General features: G+C 60.3%; 1 protein-coding gene across 4 annotated transcripts in view; it reads right to left on the bottom strand.

Annotated features, from left to right (window-relative positions):
- Nucleotides 1-470: 470 nt before the first annotated feature.
- Nucleotides 471-13,060, bottom strand: part of VAC14 (VAC14 component of PIKFYVE complex) — a 115,316-nt gene continuing 102,726 nt past the window's right edge. For 2 of the 4 annotated variants that reach the window (XM_038008284.2, XM_007993691.3), the window contains 5 exons: nucleotides 11,671-11,845; nucleotides 10,155-10,273; nucleotides 8,544-8,623; nucleotides 5,847-5,997; nucleotides 471-1,118 (listed from right to left, as the gene is read on the bottom strand). In XM_038008284.2, coding sequence (XP_037864212.1) covers nucleotides 956-1,118; nucleotides 5,847-5,997; nucleotides 8,544-8,623; nucleotides 10,155-10,273; nucleotides 11,671-11,845 — 688 coding nt within the window. In that variant the 3' untranslated portion in view covers nucleotides 471-955. Of the gene's footprint in view, nucleotides 5,047-5,846; nucleotides 5,998-8,543; nucleotides 8,624-10,154; nucleotides 10,274-11,670; nucleotides 11,846-13,060 lie in introns of all 4 variants that reach the window. The other 2 variants (XM_038008282.2, XM_038008283.2) reach the window with 1 other exon arrangement.

The raw sequence follows: 13,060 nt of genomic DNA, 5'->3' as shown, positions 1-13,060 counted from the left end.
TGGTACCCCTGCGGGTGAGGAGGGGCTCTTTCAGCTGAAGCAGTGGTTGGGGCACCTGCCCCTCCCTGGACTGCTCTGGGCCTTTCCTCCCCTTGCGCAGTAATCTGCAAAGTGTTCTGCAGTATGCATTGCCCTTTCATCCAGGAACTCCTGGGGCTCAGCTCCCATCTCCCCAGTGGGGAACTCCCATTGCCCCAGGGAGTCAGGATGAGAAAGGCAGATGAGGGGCTTGGGGAAGGCAGGGTTCAGGATTCCAGGGCAGGCGGTGCGTGGTGCCCTCTAGGAGGGTGTGGGTTCCAGAGGTGGGGACCTAGGCTCTAGGCCCATGACTCCATTCAGGTGAGTGCAGGCACCAGGCCCTGGGACAGCCAGTACTCCTTGGGGCCATCATGAGCCCCGATCTCCAGGACAAAGGGTGAGGACCCCGGGCAACTGCAGATATCAGCTGGGAAGGAGCAGGCCGGCTCGTGTTGAGGATTTTCTCTTATTTCTTTATTGGGGTGGGGGTGGGGTGCATCATTCAGATCTTTGTGCTGGTGCCTACGTGCATACAAGTACACACACACACACAGGTATGTGTTCACGTATGTGTACATATACACACAAGGCCAGAGCTCTGGTGTGCTGGAGGAGAGGCAAGCTCTTTTTCCAAGAGGGCATTAGAAAGAGGATGATTCCAGAGGATGAGTGATGTCTGAGGCTGTAGCCCCCCACAGGGTGGGCAGCCAGCTCTGTCTGAATGCTAGGGTGCAGCTGACAGCGCTGGAGGCCTGAGGGCTGGACTCTGAGAGGAGCTTGGGCAGACAGAGCAGCCTCTGGCCCCAACAGCGCCCTGGGCTTGCAGTCAGGCCCAGCCCTGGTCCTGAGAGGCAGGTCCTTGAGCTCCTCAGGAGGGCGTGACAACCCTGAGTGCTTCATGGGACCACTCGGTGGGCCCTCCTCTGTGCCAGGCCTGTCAGAGGACGACCCTCCGGTCCAGGTGGTCCCCACGCCCACTCCGCTGGTGCCGCACTTCCAGGTGCTTGTTCTGGACCTTCTCAAAGTGCTGCAGCAGCTCTGCGTAGTCGATGCTAGGGGAGTCGGCTTTCTGGGACTTGGGGGCTGCCTTTAGACTGTCTCTGGGAAGAGGGAGCAGAAACGCTCAGTGTCAGGGGATCCGCTCACAGAGGGGTTACTGCTGGAGGGCAGTGGGGTCAGGGCAGAGCCACAGGCTGCTGGGCTCAGCCTCTGGGCATCTCAGGCCTGGCAACTCTTCCCTCACAGCCAGCCCCAGAGCTGGGAAGCCCCTGAACATCCCCGTCTTCCGCAGTTGGTGGGAACAGCCAACACTGCTGCTTGGCTATTGCCCTCGGCCTGTGGGCTGGTGATGGCGCCCAGAGCAGGCATCGCATTGGGAAGCATTTCCTGTTTACGAGTGGCTCCCTTTGGGGTGAAAGCCAGGGCTAGCAGCCAGCCAGGAAGCCAGCTGGGGCCTGGAACAGGGTCGGGGGAGAAGGGGGAGGTGGCAGCTTGGCCCTTTCTCTGAGGCAGGGCTAGGACTGGGGAGAACGGGAACTGCTGAAGAGCCTCTGCTGGGCCCTCCACTTGGCAGGACATTTGTTTTTGAGTGTTGGGGCCCTGAGGCCTGCAGTCACTCACTGTCCCTGGGAGGAGGAAAGCCGGTCTCACCACTGGACATGCCGTCAGCTCCTACATTCCTGTTGCTGCCCCCCTCTCCAGTTGCTCTGTACAGGAACATAGGTTGTGCGCTGCACAGCTAGTGTGCATGATGCTCCCTATAATCGTGCAATGCGGTAGCCTTGCTGTCCTTGTCAAGCCCAGTGCTTAGCTTGCCCCTGGGGATGAGATCCCCTTGGGCTCCTGTCCCATTCCTACTCACCCTCCAGCAGTGTCTCATGAAATGTTCTGCTCCTTCCCTTTGGCCTCACTGGTTTGGAGGAGATCTGTGTGGGCTAGGAAGCATCTGTTTCCAGGCCCTGAGGCCTGGTGGCCCTGGAAAGGGGTCTCAGGAAGACTGTGGGCTGCTCAGCTGAGAATCTTGGGGCCCTTCAAGTTCATGAAAAGATGCCAATTGGTGGGGTGGGGGCGGGGTGGCGTGCAGGCAGTGGCAGAGCACAGGAACTAGACAGACCTGGACCCAACCATAACTCCACCGCTTCCTAGCGGTGTGACTTGGGCATGTGACTGTTTCCTCGTCTGCAAAGCGAGGGCTACCTAAGGAGCGCCCTGGGGTGGCTGCCAAGATGCTTTGACACGATGTGTAAGAGCTTTGCCTGGTGTCCAGCCTCAGCTTAGGTACCTGGCGGGTGCCACTGTGGCTACAGTTCTGCCCCTTCAACGTGAGGCCAGCCGAGGCCCAGCAGCTTGAGGGTGGAAATAAAGGAGGCCATTTTGGGGGGCACACAATGGAGCTCCCCCAAAATGAACTCTTGGCCATGAGTTCAGTCCAGCCTGACGGCCAGAGCCTGACAGTTGCCTCTGATGGCCCACCAGCCTGCTGGGCAGGCCCGGGGCAGGGGGACTCTTCCTACAGTTGAGATGCCATCTGGGGCCTGGAGGCGGCCTCCTGCACCCCTGCTCAGCTCTGCCTGCCCACACCTGTTCCCTTCCCGCCTCCCTGCTGAAGATGCACCACCAGAAAACATCTTGGACGTGTCTACGGCTGCGGCTGCTGCTTTTCTGGGCCTGGCGCTCCTGCCTCCCTAGCGGGGTTCAGCTGACGTTAGTTCAACAAAGATCAAAAGCAGCCGGGTGGGGCCCATTCTAGAGAGCCAGGCTTCGGGCAGTGTTCTAGGCTGTGGTTGCTCCTGGGAAGGGACCTCCCAGGCACAGTAACCCTGGGTCCCAGGTGCCACTGCTCCAAGAGAGCAGCCTGGACTTCTGAGGAGGCCAAGGGACACCCCAGAGCTTCTGCAACCCTAAGTCCAGGGTGTGGCCAGACGCTCCTCTAACCCACTTAGGCCAAGGCCACAGGTGTGACCCTAAAGTGTGTCTTCTGATGCTGGGCACCCATGGGTCTGTGCGTTGCTCCCCACGACACTCCTGGCAAGCCAAGGCCTTAGGTTAGGGGAGCTTAGGGGCTCCAGAGAGATGCTTTCAGCACTGGATGACAAACCTGGGGAGACGGGCATCGGGGTGGCGGGGGTGGGAAGAGTGGGCCACATCTGCTCCTTGGGCCCTTAGGGTGGCAAGAAGTCCTGCTCCCTGTGATGGGCAGACCCTTCCTGGCCTGAGGTCTTGGGAGCAGGGTGGGCTGTGTCCCCAAGAGTGGGAGACACTGCCTGGGCTGCTGAGCACAGAGGCCAGGCCAGTTCTCCCTGCCCCACCTAACTCGAATGGCCGTTTTCAGGCCCTGCACATCCTCTGTAGGTTCATAACCATCCTCGGGCACCGAGGCTGAGGCCAGCCAGCCTGCAGCACAGTGCGGCGAGTCTAGGACTCAGGGCTGGCTCTCACTCCTGCCATCCCACCCATGCACCTGTCACCAGCTTTTTCTTAGAGGTTCCCTCCTGCCTCACTGAGGAGACAGTCCCTGGGGAGTGGCCCAGAAGCCAGCGGGTGGGGGAGCTGTGGCCCCCAGGGCCCTGATGGCGCCTGGAGCACAGAGAACCAGGCATGGGCGAGGAGTGTACAAACTCCCCCAGCTGTTCCCGGCTCCAAGGCCTGCCCCGCAACTCGACCCTGTCTGCCAGCTGTCTGCCCTTCCCAGGGCTGGGACTGTCCACAGCTCCCTTCCCAGGGTGTGAGCTGTGTTCCGGGCCCCACCCTGCAATCTGACCCCTTCCCCAGCTGTTCAGAAGGCCCCTGGCATGCCCACTGCTCCTGTGCCCCTATCTATGGTATCTCTTCCTAGATTCTTGCAAAGAAAGACTGGGGACCCAGGGCATTGAAGGCTAGGGGGTGCCTCACACACCCATTTAGTCCAAATGTGCATTTACTGACCAAGTAACCAAGAGCCCAGAGAGGGCACTGGGCTTGCTGGAGGTCACACAGCAAATCTATGGCAGAGCTCACACCAGATCCTACTCTAGGCCTGCAAACCATGCACTGACCCTCAGAATCTTCTACCCAGAGGCCTCAACCCCTTGGCTCAGGACTTCCCTGACTGACCGTGGGAGATTCTAAGGAAAGCCTAATTTTCCCAGCTTCTCTCTGCAAACTTGCTACCCTGGTTTGAGGAGTATGATTGCTCTGAGCCTCCACTCCCCTCCCAAGACGGGATCAGCACGCAGAGCCCTGGGAGAGGCGGGGCTGGCTCCCTGGCCAGGAGGCCTCCCAGGAAGGCGGGCTGGTTCCCACAGGGAGACTGGAGGTCACAGGGAAGCAGCCCTTCCTGCCTTCTCCCTGTTTCCAGCTGCACCTTCCCCTCCTGGGCGCCTGCCAGGGTGACCCTCACACTATGGGGCGTTGGAAGGAACGAGGCAAAGGCTGGGCCAGCAAGGCCCGGTGTGGATTCTGGGCCTCTCTTGGAGTCTCTTGGGAGCTGACAGGACTCCGGCCCCAGGAACCTACATGCACGCCTCGTTCCGTGGCTGACCCTGCTCCCCTGGGGACACTGCGTCAGGTACTGTCTCCTGGGGACCACCTGGCGGCACCCCGAGCAGCTGGGGTGGCAGCCAGCTCAAGGCCTAGTCCTGCCACTGCAGGGCACTGCCTTCTGGGGAAACGGGGCAGGGAAGGCAGGAGCCTGTCTTGGTGGGGGCCACACTTTCTGGGGGTTCAGCCTCTCCAGCTGGTCTGGGGCAGACAGCCGATCAGGTGCACCACACTCAGTCACCGGAGGGCCAGTCTGGGTGGGAGGGACAGTGGGAGCCAAAGCCAGCAGTGTGGAGCGCATAGAGGCTCCGGGCAGGCCTGTCTCGAGGCTGCCTGTGTCCATCGCAAGGGCAAGCACCCGAGGCCCTTTGCTGGAGCAAGGCGCCAGGCCTGCTGAGTGGCTCTAACAGCCTGGGAGGGAATTCTAGACACACAGGGCATCTGATGCAAGCTGGGCGCGCTCCATTCAGCGTAAATCTTCTCAGTGGCTCTGCTGGTTTCCATGGCGACCTGACAAGTGAAATTTTCCATCTCGGATGCCAAATGCCTGTGGATGAGGCAAAGCCTCCAAGGGTTACCAAATATAGACATGGCCCTACAGACTCTGGGGTAGGGGCCAGCCATGGGTTCAGGGTGGGAGCCGGCAGCCCTCTGACCAGAGACTGCCAAGTTGGGCATCTTCTTGGTGGAGGGGTGCTTAGGACCTCTTCCTTCCATGGGCAGGACCTGAGCAGGGGAGCCTTGAGTGTACTCCTGCCTCCCACCCCACCCAGGAGGTGGCTGAGAAGGTCCTAGCAATGATGTGGCCTCCCAGTGACCCAGGGTTGAGCCTCTGCCACAGACAGGGTGTGGAGAGGGGCTATGTGAGGCCTGGGAGGTGCCCAGGACAGGCTCCTCCCTCGCTCGATGGCCACTGGGGCCCCCATGTCTAAGCTGGGGCAGGAACTCCTTCCCCTGCCTGGAGTTTCTCTTCAGGGTCCTTTGTCTGGGTAACTCCAGATGCCCTCAGAGTTTTTAGATTTTGCATCGCGTCACTGAGCTGGACCCTGATTGCCTGGAAGTGTTGCTACTCCTGGCCACCGTGCGAACGCTCCTAGAATCCCTCGCTCAGTGCTCTGATGTGGAACACAAAAGGCCAAGGGGCAAGTGGCTGCGGGGGCGGGGATGGTGGCCACAGTGACAAAAGGGGTAGGATGCTGAAGTGAGGGAGGCCTCGGCAGCCCCCAGCACGACCCCTCCTCACCAGGCTCCTCTGGACCTGTCCCTGCTCGGCGGCGGGGCGGGGGCAGCAGTCCCCAGCCAGCACTCACTCGGTCTGCAGCAGCTCGGGGTTGGGCACGCACTGGAGCCGGTGTGAGAGCAGCTGGAAGGCGCTGCTCTGCGGCAGGAGCATAAGCAGGCCGTAGAGGGCCTTGATCAGGTAGGGGTTGTTCTTCACGTCCAGCAGCTGCAGGCGCAGATCTGGGGTGTGCAGAGGGCAGGGTTCAGGGACTTGGCACTGCTCTGGGACATGCCCAGCCCATACTCCCTGCCTCTGACTGGCCAGGACCACAGGGACCTGGTGCCATGACACCCATAGCCCAAGGACCCAGCTGTGTGGGCCCAGCCAGGTGGCCGTGGCTTCCAGCGAGTCAGGGGCTCCTTCACAGCCCATCACGATGCTCCCGCCTCCCCCAGGAGTGTCCTAGCAGTTTCCATGATCTCATCTTCCTTTCTACCTGCCCACCTGCCTGTCTGATCTTTCCAATAGTCACCTCAGCCCGACAACCCCGAGATGCGCTGTGGGGCCTGGTCTGTTCCCCACCCCCTGCTCAGCTGCTTCCCTGGTGATATGAGGGCTCGGGGCCCGTAGTGTAACAGATTCTCCAGTCGGCTCCACACGTGCCAGCACGGGAGAGCTATAAATAGGGTGTGCTGGAGAGAAAGACGGTGGATTAGGACAGCTTTAAGAGAGGGCAGGATGGAAAAACACTTTTGTGTGTAGCGAAACACACACCAAAGCCCCAGAGTGTCTGGAAGGTGCTTCTGGGGGCTCTGGCTCACATGCCAGCCCTGCCACCACCCTGCCAGGTGGAAAGAGACACACCCGGGGGGCTGTCCAGCACTCATTCCAGCCCAAGCTGCAGCACAGAGCCTGCTAATGGCTGGCTGTACCACAAGGCAGTCCCAGCTTCCCCAAGGCGCACAGGGGAGGCGGGATTGGAAATGGGCTCACTTCTCTCCTGCGAGCCTCTCCAGGAGAATCACTGTTTTCTACTTTCTTGTGTCCCTAGGCCCAGTCCAGGCATTGTTTGTGGAGGATGTGCCATGTGCTTTGGGAAAGGGGCTATGTCACCCCGGCAGTGGCCACACAGGAGGTCCCGCTGACACAGGGAGCCTGAGCAACCAGGCCTTAGGGCCAGGGTGTCGGTGAGCAGGGAGCAGAGGAATGGAGGCCTCCTGGCGCCCTTCAGAGGAGACCCCCACCACCACTGTCCTAGGCCTGGCTGCCCAGCAGAAGCATGAGCCTGTTTCCAGTCCTTTCTTCCCTTTGGGCCTTGGGGAAGCGGGCACTGCCTGTGGCCAAACTAGCCACCTCTAGGATCCAGGTGACTCAGGGCTGGGACGGTGTTGGGCGAGACCAGGGTGTATCTCTCCTGTTACCCTGCCCCAGCAAAGCCCTGGGCTTGAGAAGGTGCTTGGAGTTCCTCCAGGGTCAGGGAGGGAGGGCAGTCATCCCAGGGATGCTTCTGGAATGCCAAGAATGTACAACTGGAGAGATGAGTCAGGACAGACCAACAGCGGGAGCAGGGTCTTTTTAGGACCTGACCTCAGGTGGCCGTGTGGGCGCCTGTGTCCCTGGGAGGCCCTCGAGGAAGTGAAATGTCAGGCTGGGCACACTTGGGACAGGCTTTAGTGCACTCTGCGGAGAGCAGGGTCTCCCTCCTGCCCTTCTGTCTCCAGGGCATCAGTTCCCATGGCACCCTGCTGCTTGATGAGGCTGCCCTTTGAAGGGGGCTCAGGAGGGGATGGGAACGGGTGTTCTTCAGCCCCTGCATTCAATTTGGGCTCCAGGGCTCAGGCTGGGCGGGTCAGAGATGCTGCCAGAGAGTACGAGAGGCCCGGGTGGTCAGCTTGGCAGGGAAGGTGGGCACCAGCAGGGTGGCCGCCTGGCTTCTCTGCACATTATAAATACACGAGCGTCATTCAAAGTGTGTATGTCGAGGCGCCGAGAGCTGTGCTCACCCCAGCCAGCTGCCACTTTTGCACATTCAGCCTGAGTGTTACTAAGCAGGCAGCTCCTGCCCACTGGCTCCCAGCAAATGCCAACTCTTCTTTCAGGGAGGTGCAGGCATGGCTCTTGGGCCAACAGGAGCACCTGCAGAGGGACCCGGGAGACCCACGACTTCAGAGAGCCAGGGCAGGGGCAGCAGGCTCCGAGGGGTGGCTGGGCAGCCCAGGGGCCTGGTATCAGCCTTCAAGGGGGTTCTGCTGTCAGTGCTGGCTCATGTCCATGAGACTCACCTTGAGGGATACAGGCAGTACCCAGGTTCTGATGCCACATGCCCCAGCCCTGTTCTGGCTGGCCTTGCAGGCCTATCATCCCAGTCTTTATTTTTTTATTTTTCTGAGACAGGGTCTCGCTCTGTCGCCAGGCTGGAGTGCAGTGGTGCGGTCACAGATCACTGCAGTCTCCATGTCCTTGGCTCAAATGATCCTCCCACCTCAGCCTTCTGAGTAGTGGTGACTATAGGCATGCACTACCATGCCTGGCTAATTTTTAAAAAATTCTGTAGAGATGAGATCTCACTATGGTGCCCAGGCTGGTCTCAAACTCCTGCCCTTAAGAGATGCTCTAGCCTCAGCCTCCCAAAGTGCTGGGACTCAACAATCCAGAAGCTTCCCTGGGGTGACTGCTCTTCCTCCCTCCCCAGCCAAAAGAGACCAACTGGAGCTTGGCTCCACCCACCCCACTCCAGGCCAGCCTTGGGCTTATGGTGTGAGGCGTGGTGGGAGGCGGTTCTTACATGTGAAGATGGGACACTCGATCAGCTGCACCAACTTGTCCACCTCTGCAAGGAAGTCCACAGTGACCTCCAGGTCCCCACTGAGTGTGCAGTCAAGGAAAGTCTGACTGCTGGGCCAGCACAGCCGCAGCTCAGAGCACCACGCGCCCTCCCCACCTGCGCCTGGCTTCCTGTGCACAGAGCCTGGTTCTGGTGAAGCACGATTTGGCGCACAAAGGACACCAGTCTCTTCTCCTCTCCTCGCCCTTCTGTCCTAAATGGAACCCCCCTGTTCGGGAGTTCCAGGTTCCGCTCCAGCAGCTGCCTCCTCTGCACCCTCCTGGGCTGGGAGAGGCTCTTATCACAGCACTGCAGCCCACTGGGGGAGGGATGGGCAGGAAGGGTTCTCTCCTCTCCTGCCAGCAGGGCTTCACCAGGGCTGCAGCAGGCTTACCGCGCTGGGCCGTGGCCCGCCAGTCTCTGGGTCACAGAAGTGGCTGAGAGGAGCAAATCCAGGTTGTAGAAGGTAAGCAGGCCCACTGTGGGGAGCCAGGCAGGGCCACACCTAGCCCTCCACTGAGGTACCTCCTGGCCCCTTCTTCCTGACTCCCAACTCCTGGCTGGTCATGTTGCCTTCTAAATAGCACTCCAATCCTGGCTTACATGTCAGGCACCCACGGATGGGGCTAGTTTGCTTCTTGGTGTTTAAAAAAAAATCTGGCCAGGCATGGTAGCTCACACCTGTAATCCCAGCACTTTGGGAGGCCGAGGTGGGCAGATGGCTTGAGGTCAGGAGTTTGAGACCAGCCTGGCCAACTTGGTGAGACCCTATCTCTACTAAAAATACAAAAATTAGTTGGGCGTGGTGGTGAACGCCTGTAATCCCAGCTACTTGGGAGGCTGAGGCAGGAGAATCACTTAAACCTGGGAGGCGGAGGTTGCAGTGGGCCAAGATCACCCCACTGCACTCCAGCTTGGGTGACAAAGCGAGACTCTGTCTCAAAAAAACAAAACAAAACATCTAACCCTGGATGCCTTTTGAGGAGCGCGGTGTTGAGGTGAGCATTGGTGCCTCCTGCTTCCGAGGCCTCCGCCCAGCCTGCTTCTCCCCAGCGTGTCATCTTCAAGCCTCTCGGGCTCTAGCTCTGTGGCCCCCGAAGGCCCAGGCCTGGGCCGAAGCCTGCAGGCTCACCCAGCCGTCCACCTGTGTTTTCAGCTCTGGGCCTTCTCCCCTACTCCCACACCAGGCCCAGGAGGAACTGCAATGAGCAGAGGGCAGCCACCTTCTCCCAGGGGCAGGAGCTGCGGTTCTCTCTTACCCCAGCAAGGTAGCCCAGCATCGCCTGCTGGCACCCGCCGGGCTGGGCCTCCTCAGTCCCAATCCCAACCCACAGGGTTTCTCCTGGGCCAGCTCCCCTCCAGGAGACCCTCTTTGCTGCCAACCTCGCTCTCCCAAATACATCCCTCCGCTCCCAGCGTCCTGGTGGCCCTGATGTCACAAGCCCTGAGGCTGAGTGGAGGGGTGGGGACAAGAGCATGGCACTTGGGCCCGCCTGTTGGGTGAAAAGGGGGCAGCCAACCCCTTCCTGCCCCTCAGTGGCCCAACCCCAACCACAGTGAGAGGAAGGATACAACTTCTGGATGAGGTCATAGGCATGCCGGTAGTTCTGGGTGAGGAAGCAGAGGGACACCGTGGTGACTGGGTTGTGGCACCAGGAGCGGTATAGGCAGCAGAACAGGTTCTGGCTCTCCTGTGGGGGAAGAGGTGTGAGCCGTGAGGAGACCCCCGCTCCTTGCCCCCTCCCGGTCCATGTGGGGACCTGAGGGAAGGGCCACAGGTCTAAGACCCAGAGGTCTTTGGTCGGGGGCAGCCGGAGCCAGTTTAGCACTCTGGCTGTTAGGCATCCCGGCTGGGAACGAGCCGTCACAAAGGAAACGCTGACAGCTCCTCCGTAGACCCTGTCATTACCTCCCAGTCCCAGAGCTGTGTGGTGGCTGTGAGGGCCTGGCTGGGAGTGGCTGTCCTTTGTGCTGGCATGTCTGCCCTCGGCAAAATCACAGTAATTGTCCCCTACTCCCTGCCCCCCTGCAGAACTCTGTGGTCCCGGAGCCCCATGGGGCTGGGAGGGCGACGGGGGAGTGGGCAGGGAAGGGAGGAAGCGCACTTAAATGCCGTCTCCTACCCACCTCTGCAGGCCACCTCGAACACTTGGAAACCACCCAGGAACCCAGCCCACACTTGGGGGAGCCCCTGCCCCGGAGGAAAATTCTTAAGGCCTCTGCGAATGTCTGGAAGGAACCACAGGAGGGAGGCAGGGCTGTGGCCTGGATCGTGCAGAGCCACTTGGCCCCAGATGCCCCCGGACATGGGCCTGGATATCCCCGAGGCTCCTGGGGAGGGTGCAAGCAGGGTCTGAGCCGGCAGGGGGCCTGGGAAATGAAACCCCTGGAGTCCCTGCCTCCAGGACAGCGCCTGTCCCTGCACGGCCTCTGCAGCCACCACACTCAGCCAGCACATGAGAGGCCTGGGACCCGCATCTCTCCTTGTTCATAGGGGAGTGAGACTGAGCGTCCTTTCTGCTCTCTCGGACCAGTCGTTGGCGCGTCCTCATCCAGAGCCTGGGATGGATGGGCAGCAAACTTGACACCCTGGCTTATGACAGGTGCCTTAGGAGCCAGATGTGCCCAGCTGTGGGAGAGAGGGGCCAGGCCAAGGAGGGCAAGAAGAGCAGTTAACCCCTGATTCACCAGCACGGTTATAACCCAGAAGCCTGGCCCTGAGAGGGCTGCACTGACCAGTGGGGTAGGCCCACAACCAGCAGATCCTCTGTTTTCAAGGGGGCAGTGCCTGGAGTGGGGCTAGGGTGTCAACCAACGAAAAGGCAGGGCTGTTGGGGGGTCAGGATGGGCACATGGACCCTTCTGCTGGCAGAGACCTCAGTGCGGGTGACATGACACACGTGTGGTTAGTGCTGTGTGCAGCCACTCACCCAGGATCCCTATTTCCCAATGGACCAGGGGAGGTCTCGATTTCAACCCCATCTTCTCCCTGACAGCCTCCTGGGGCCAGCCGAGGGGCGGGCTGACACACGGTGTGCCCCCGGCATGCAGGAGCACACCTGAGGACGGAGTCACGGACGCAGCCTACCAGGGTCTTCAGGTCCTTCAGCTGGTTCCTTAGCTGGAAGAGCTCCGTGGAGGTCAGCAGGATGGTGTTGAGGGCGTGGACCATGGTCGAGGCGAACTTGAGGTCCTCCTCCCGCAGCAGGATGTCTGCCATCGAGTGGAAGATGTTCTCCGCGTTCAGCAGGAGGCACAGCTGCCTGGAGAACAGGCAGAGCGGGGTCAGGGCACAGGACGACCTGCGTCTCAGCCTGGGAGGCCTCCTCTTGGTTTTACAGCGTTCTGGGGAAATCTGCCCTTTCCTGAGGCCGGTGTGGAGCCATGACTCTGAGGCCTGTGGTTGCGGGGGGGTGGGGAAGAGTGGGGGGAACGCCGCACCTGCCTCCAGGCTTCCCAGCACTGCTTACCTGGGCCTAGCCATGCCAGGGTGTCCCACGCTATACTAATCCCTGGGCACAAGAGAAACAGCTGGGCCTCCAAAATAGTCCCTGGGACCCCGTCACCTTCCTGAACTCCCACACGCTTGGGCAATGCCCGCCACCCCAGGCCAAGACACAGCTGTCCCCCGCTGGGCTTTTTTCTCTTGCTAGAGTTCATCTTCATCCGGCCAATTCTCCACACATCGGTCACCTGTTTACTGCCCTACACCTCCTGGAAGCCCCCGAGGTCAGGGATTTGTGCTGTTCGGGCTGTACCCCATGGCCTGGAGCACAGATCCATGTGGGATCAGCATTATGACCCTGAGTTTTTTCTTCACTGTACGGATGGTGAAACTCTGGTGAAGTGACTTGACCAAGGTCGCGGAGTCACTTAGGGCCAGAGCCTAGCTTGCTGGTCCCTGGGCCGTGACCCCTTTCCCATCTCTTGTCTAGTAAGAGTCATTCAGTGTGAAGGATTGGACTTTGTGAGAGGAGCCTCCCCATTATAAAAAAGGAAAAAACTGAACCCAGAGGATGAAAGCAGATTCCCCAGGGTCCCTGGGCCAGATGACACTAGCAGTGAGAAGTGGGTGGTGAGGACAGGCTTGGAGGAATCCGTGCTGCTTTTCCATGTGCCCTCGGAGGCCTGGCCTGCAGGGGAAGGGCGCCTGGGCAATGCTTCCCAGCTGGAGTCCCAGGGATTTGGGAGCTTCCCAAAACAGCATGATGCAGGCAAGATGGGGCAGGAGTGGGGTGGCTGGTGAGAGGGTGGTGTGCAGCACTATGCTTCCTGACTGCTGGGCTGGCGGCAGCATGGCACCCCTGTCCACACCACCTCCCATCTAGGGCTGAGCTCTGGAGCCTGACGCCGCGTCCCGTCTCCAGAGAAGCACCACCACAGGTCCCACATGGCATTGGAGGCCCCGAGGTCTCAGGTGCTCAGTGAGGTGAGCCACATTTCTTGGTGGGAGGCCTGAAACACCTCCATCTCCTCCC

This window comes from Chlorocebus sabaeus, chromosome 5 (genome assembly GCF_047675955.1).
Source record: "Chlorocebus sabaeus isolate Y175 chromosome 5, mChlSab1.0.hap1, whole genome shotgun sequence".
Classification (NCBI taxonomy): Eukaryota; Metazoa; Chordata; class Mammalia; order Primates; family Cercopithecidae; genus Chlorocebus; species Chlorocebus sabaeus.
The sequence above is the reverse complement of the archived record's forward strand: the minus strand, read 5'-3'. Positions and strand labels throughout refer to the sequence as shown.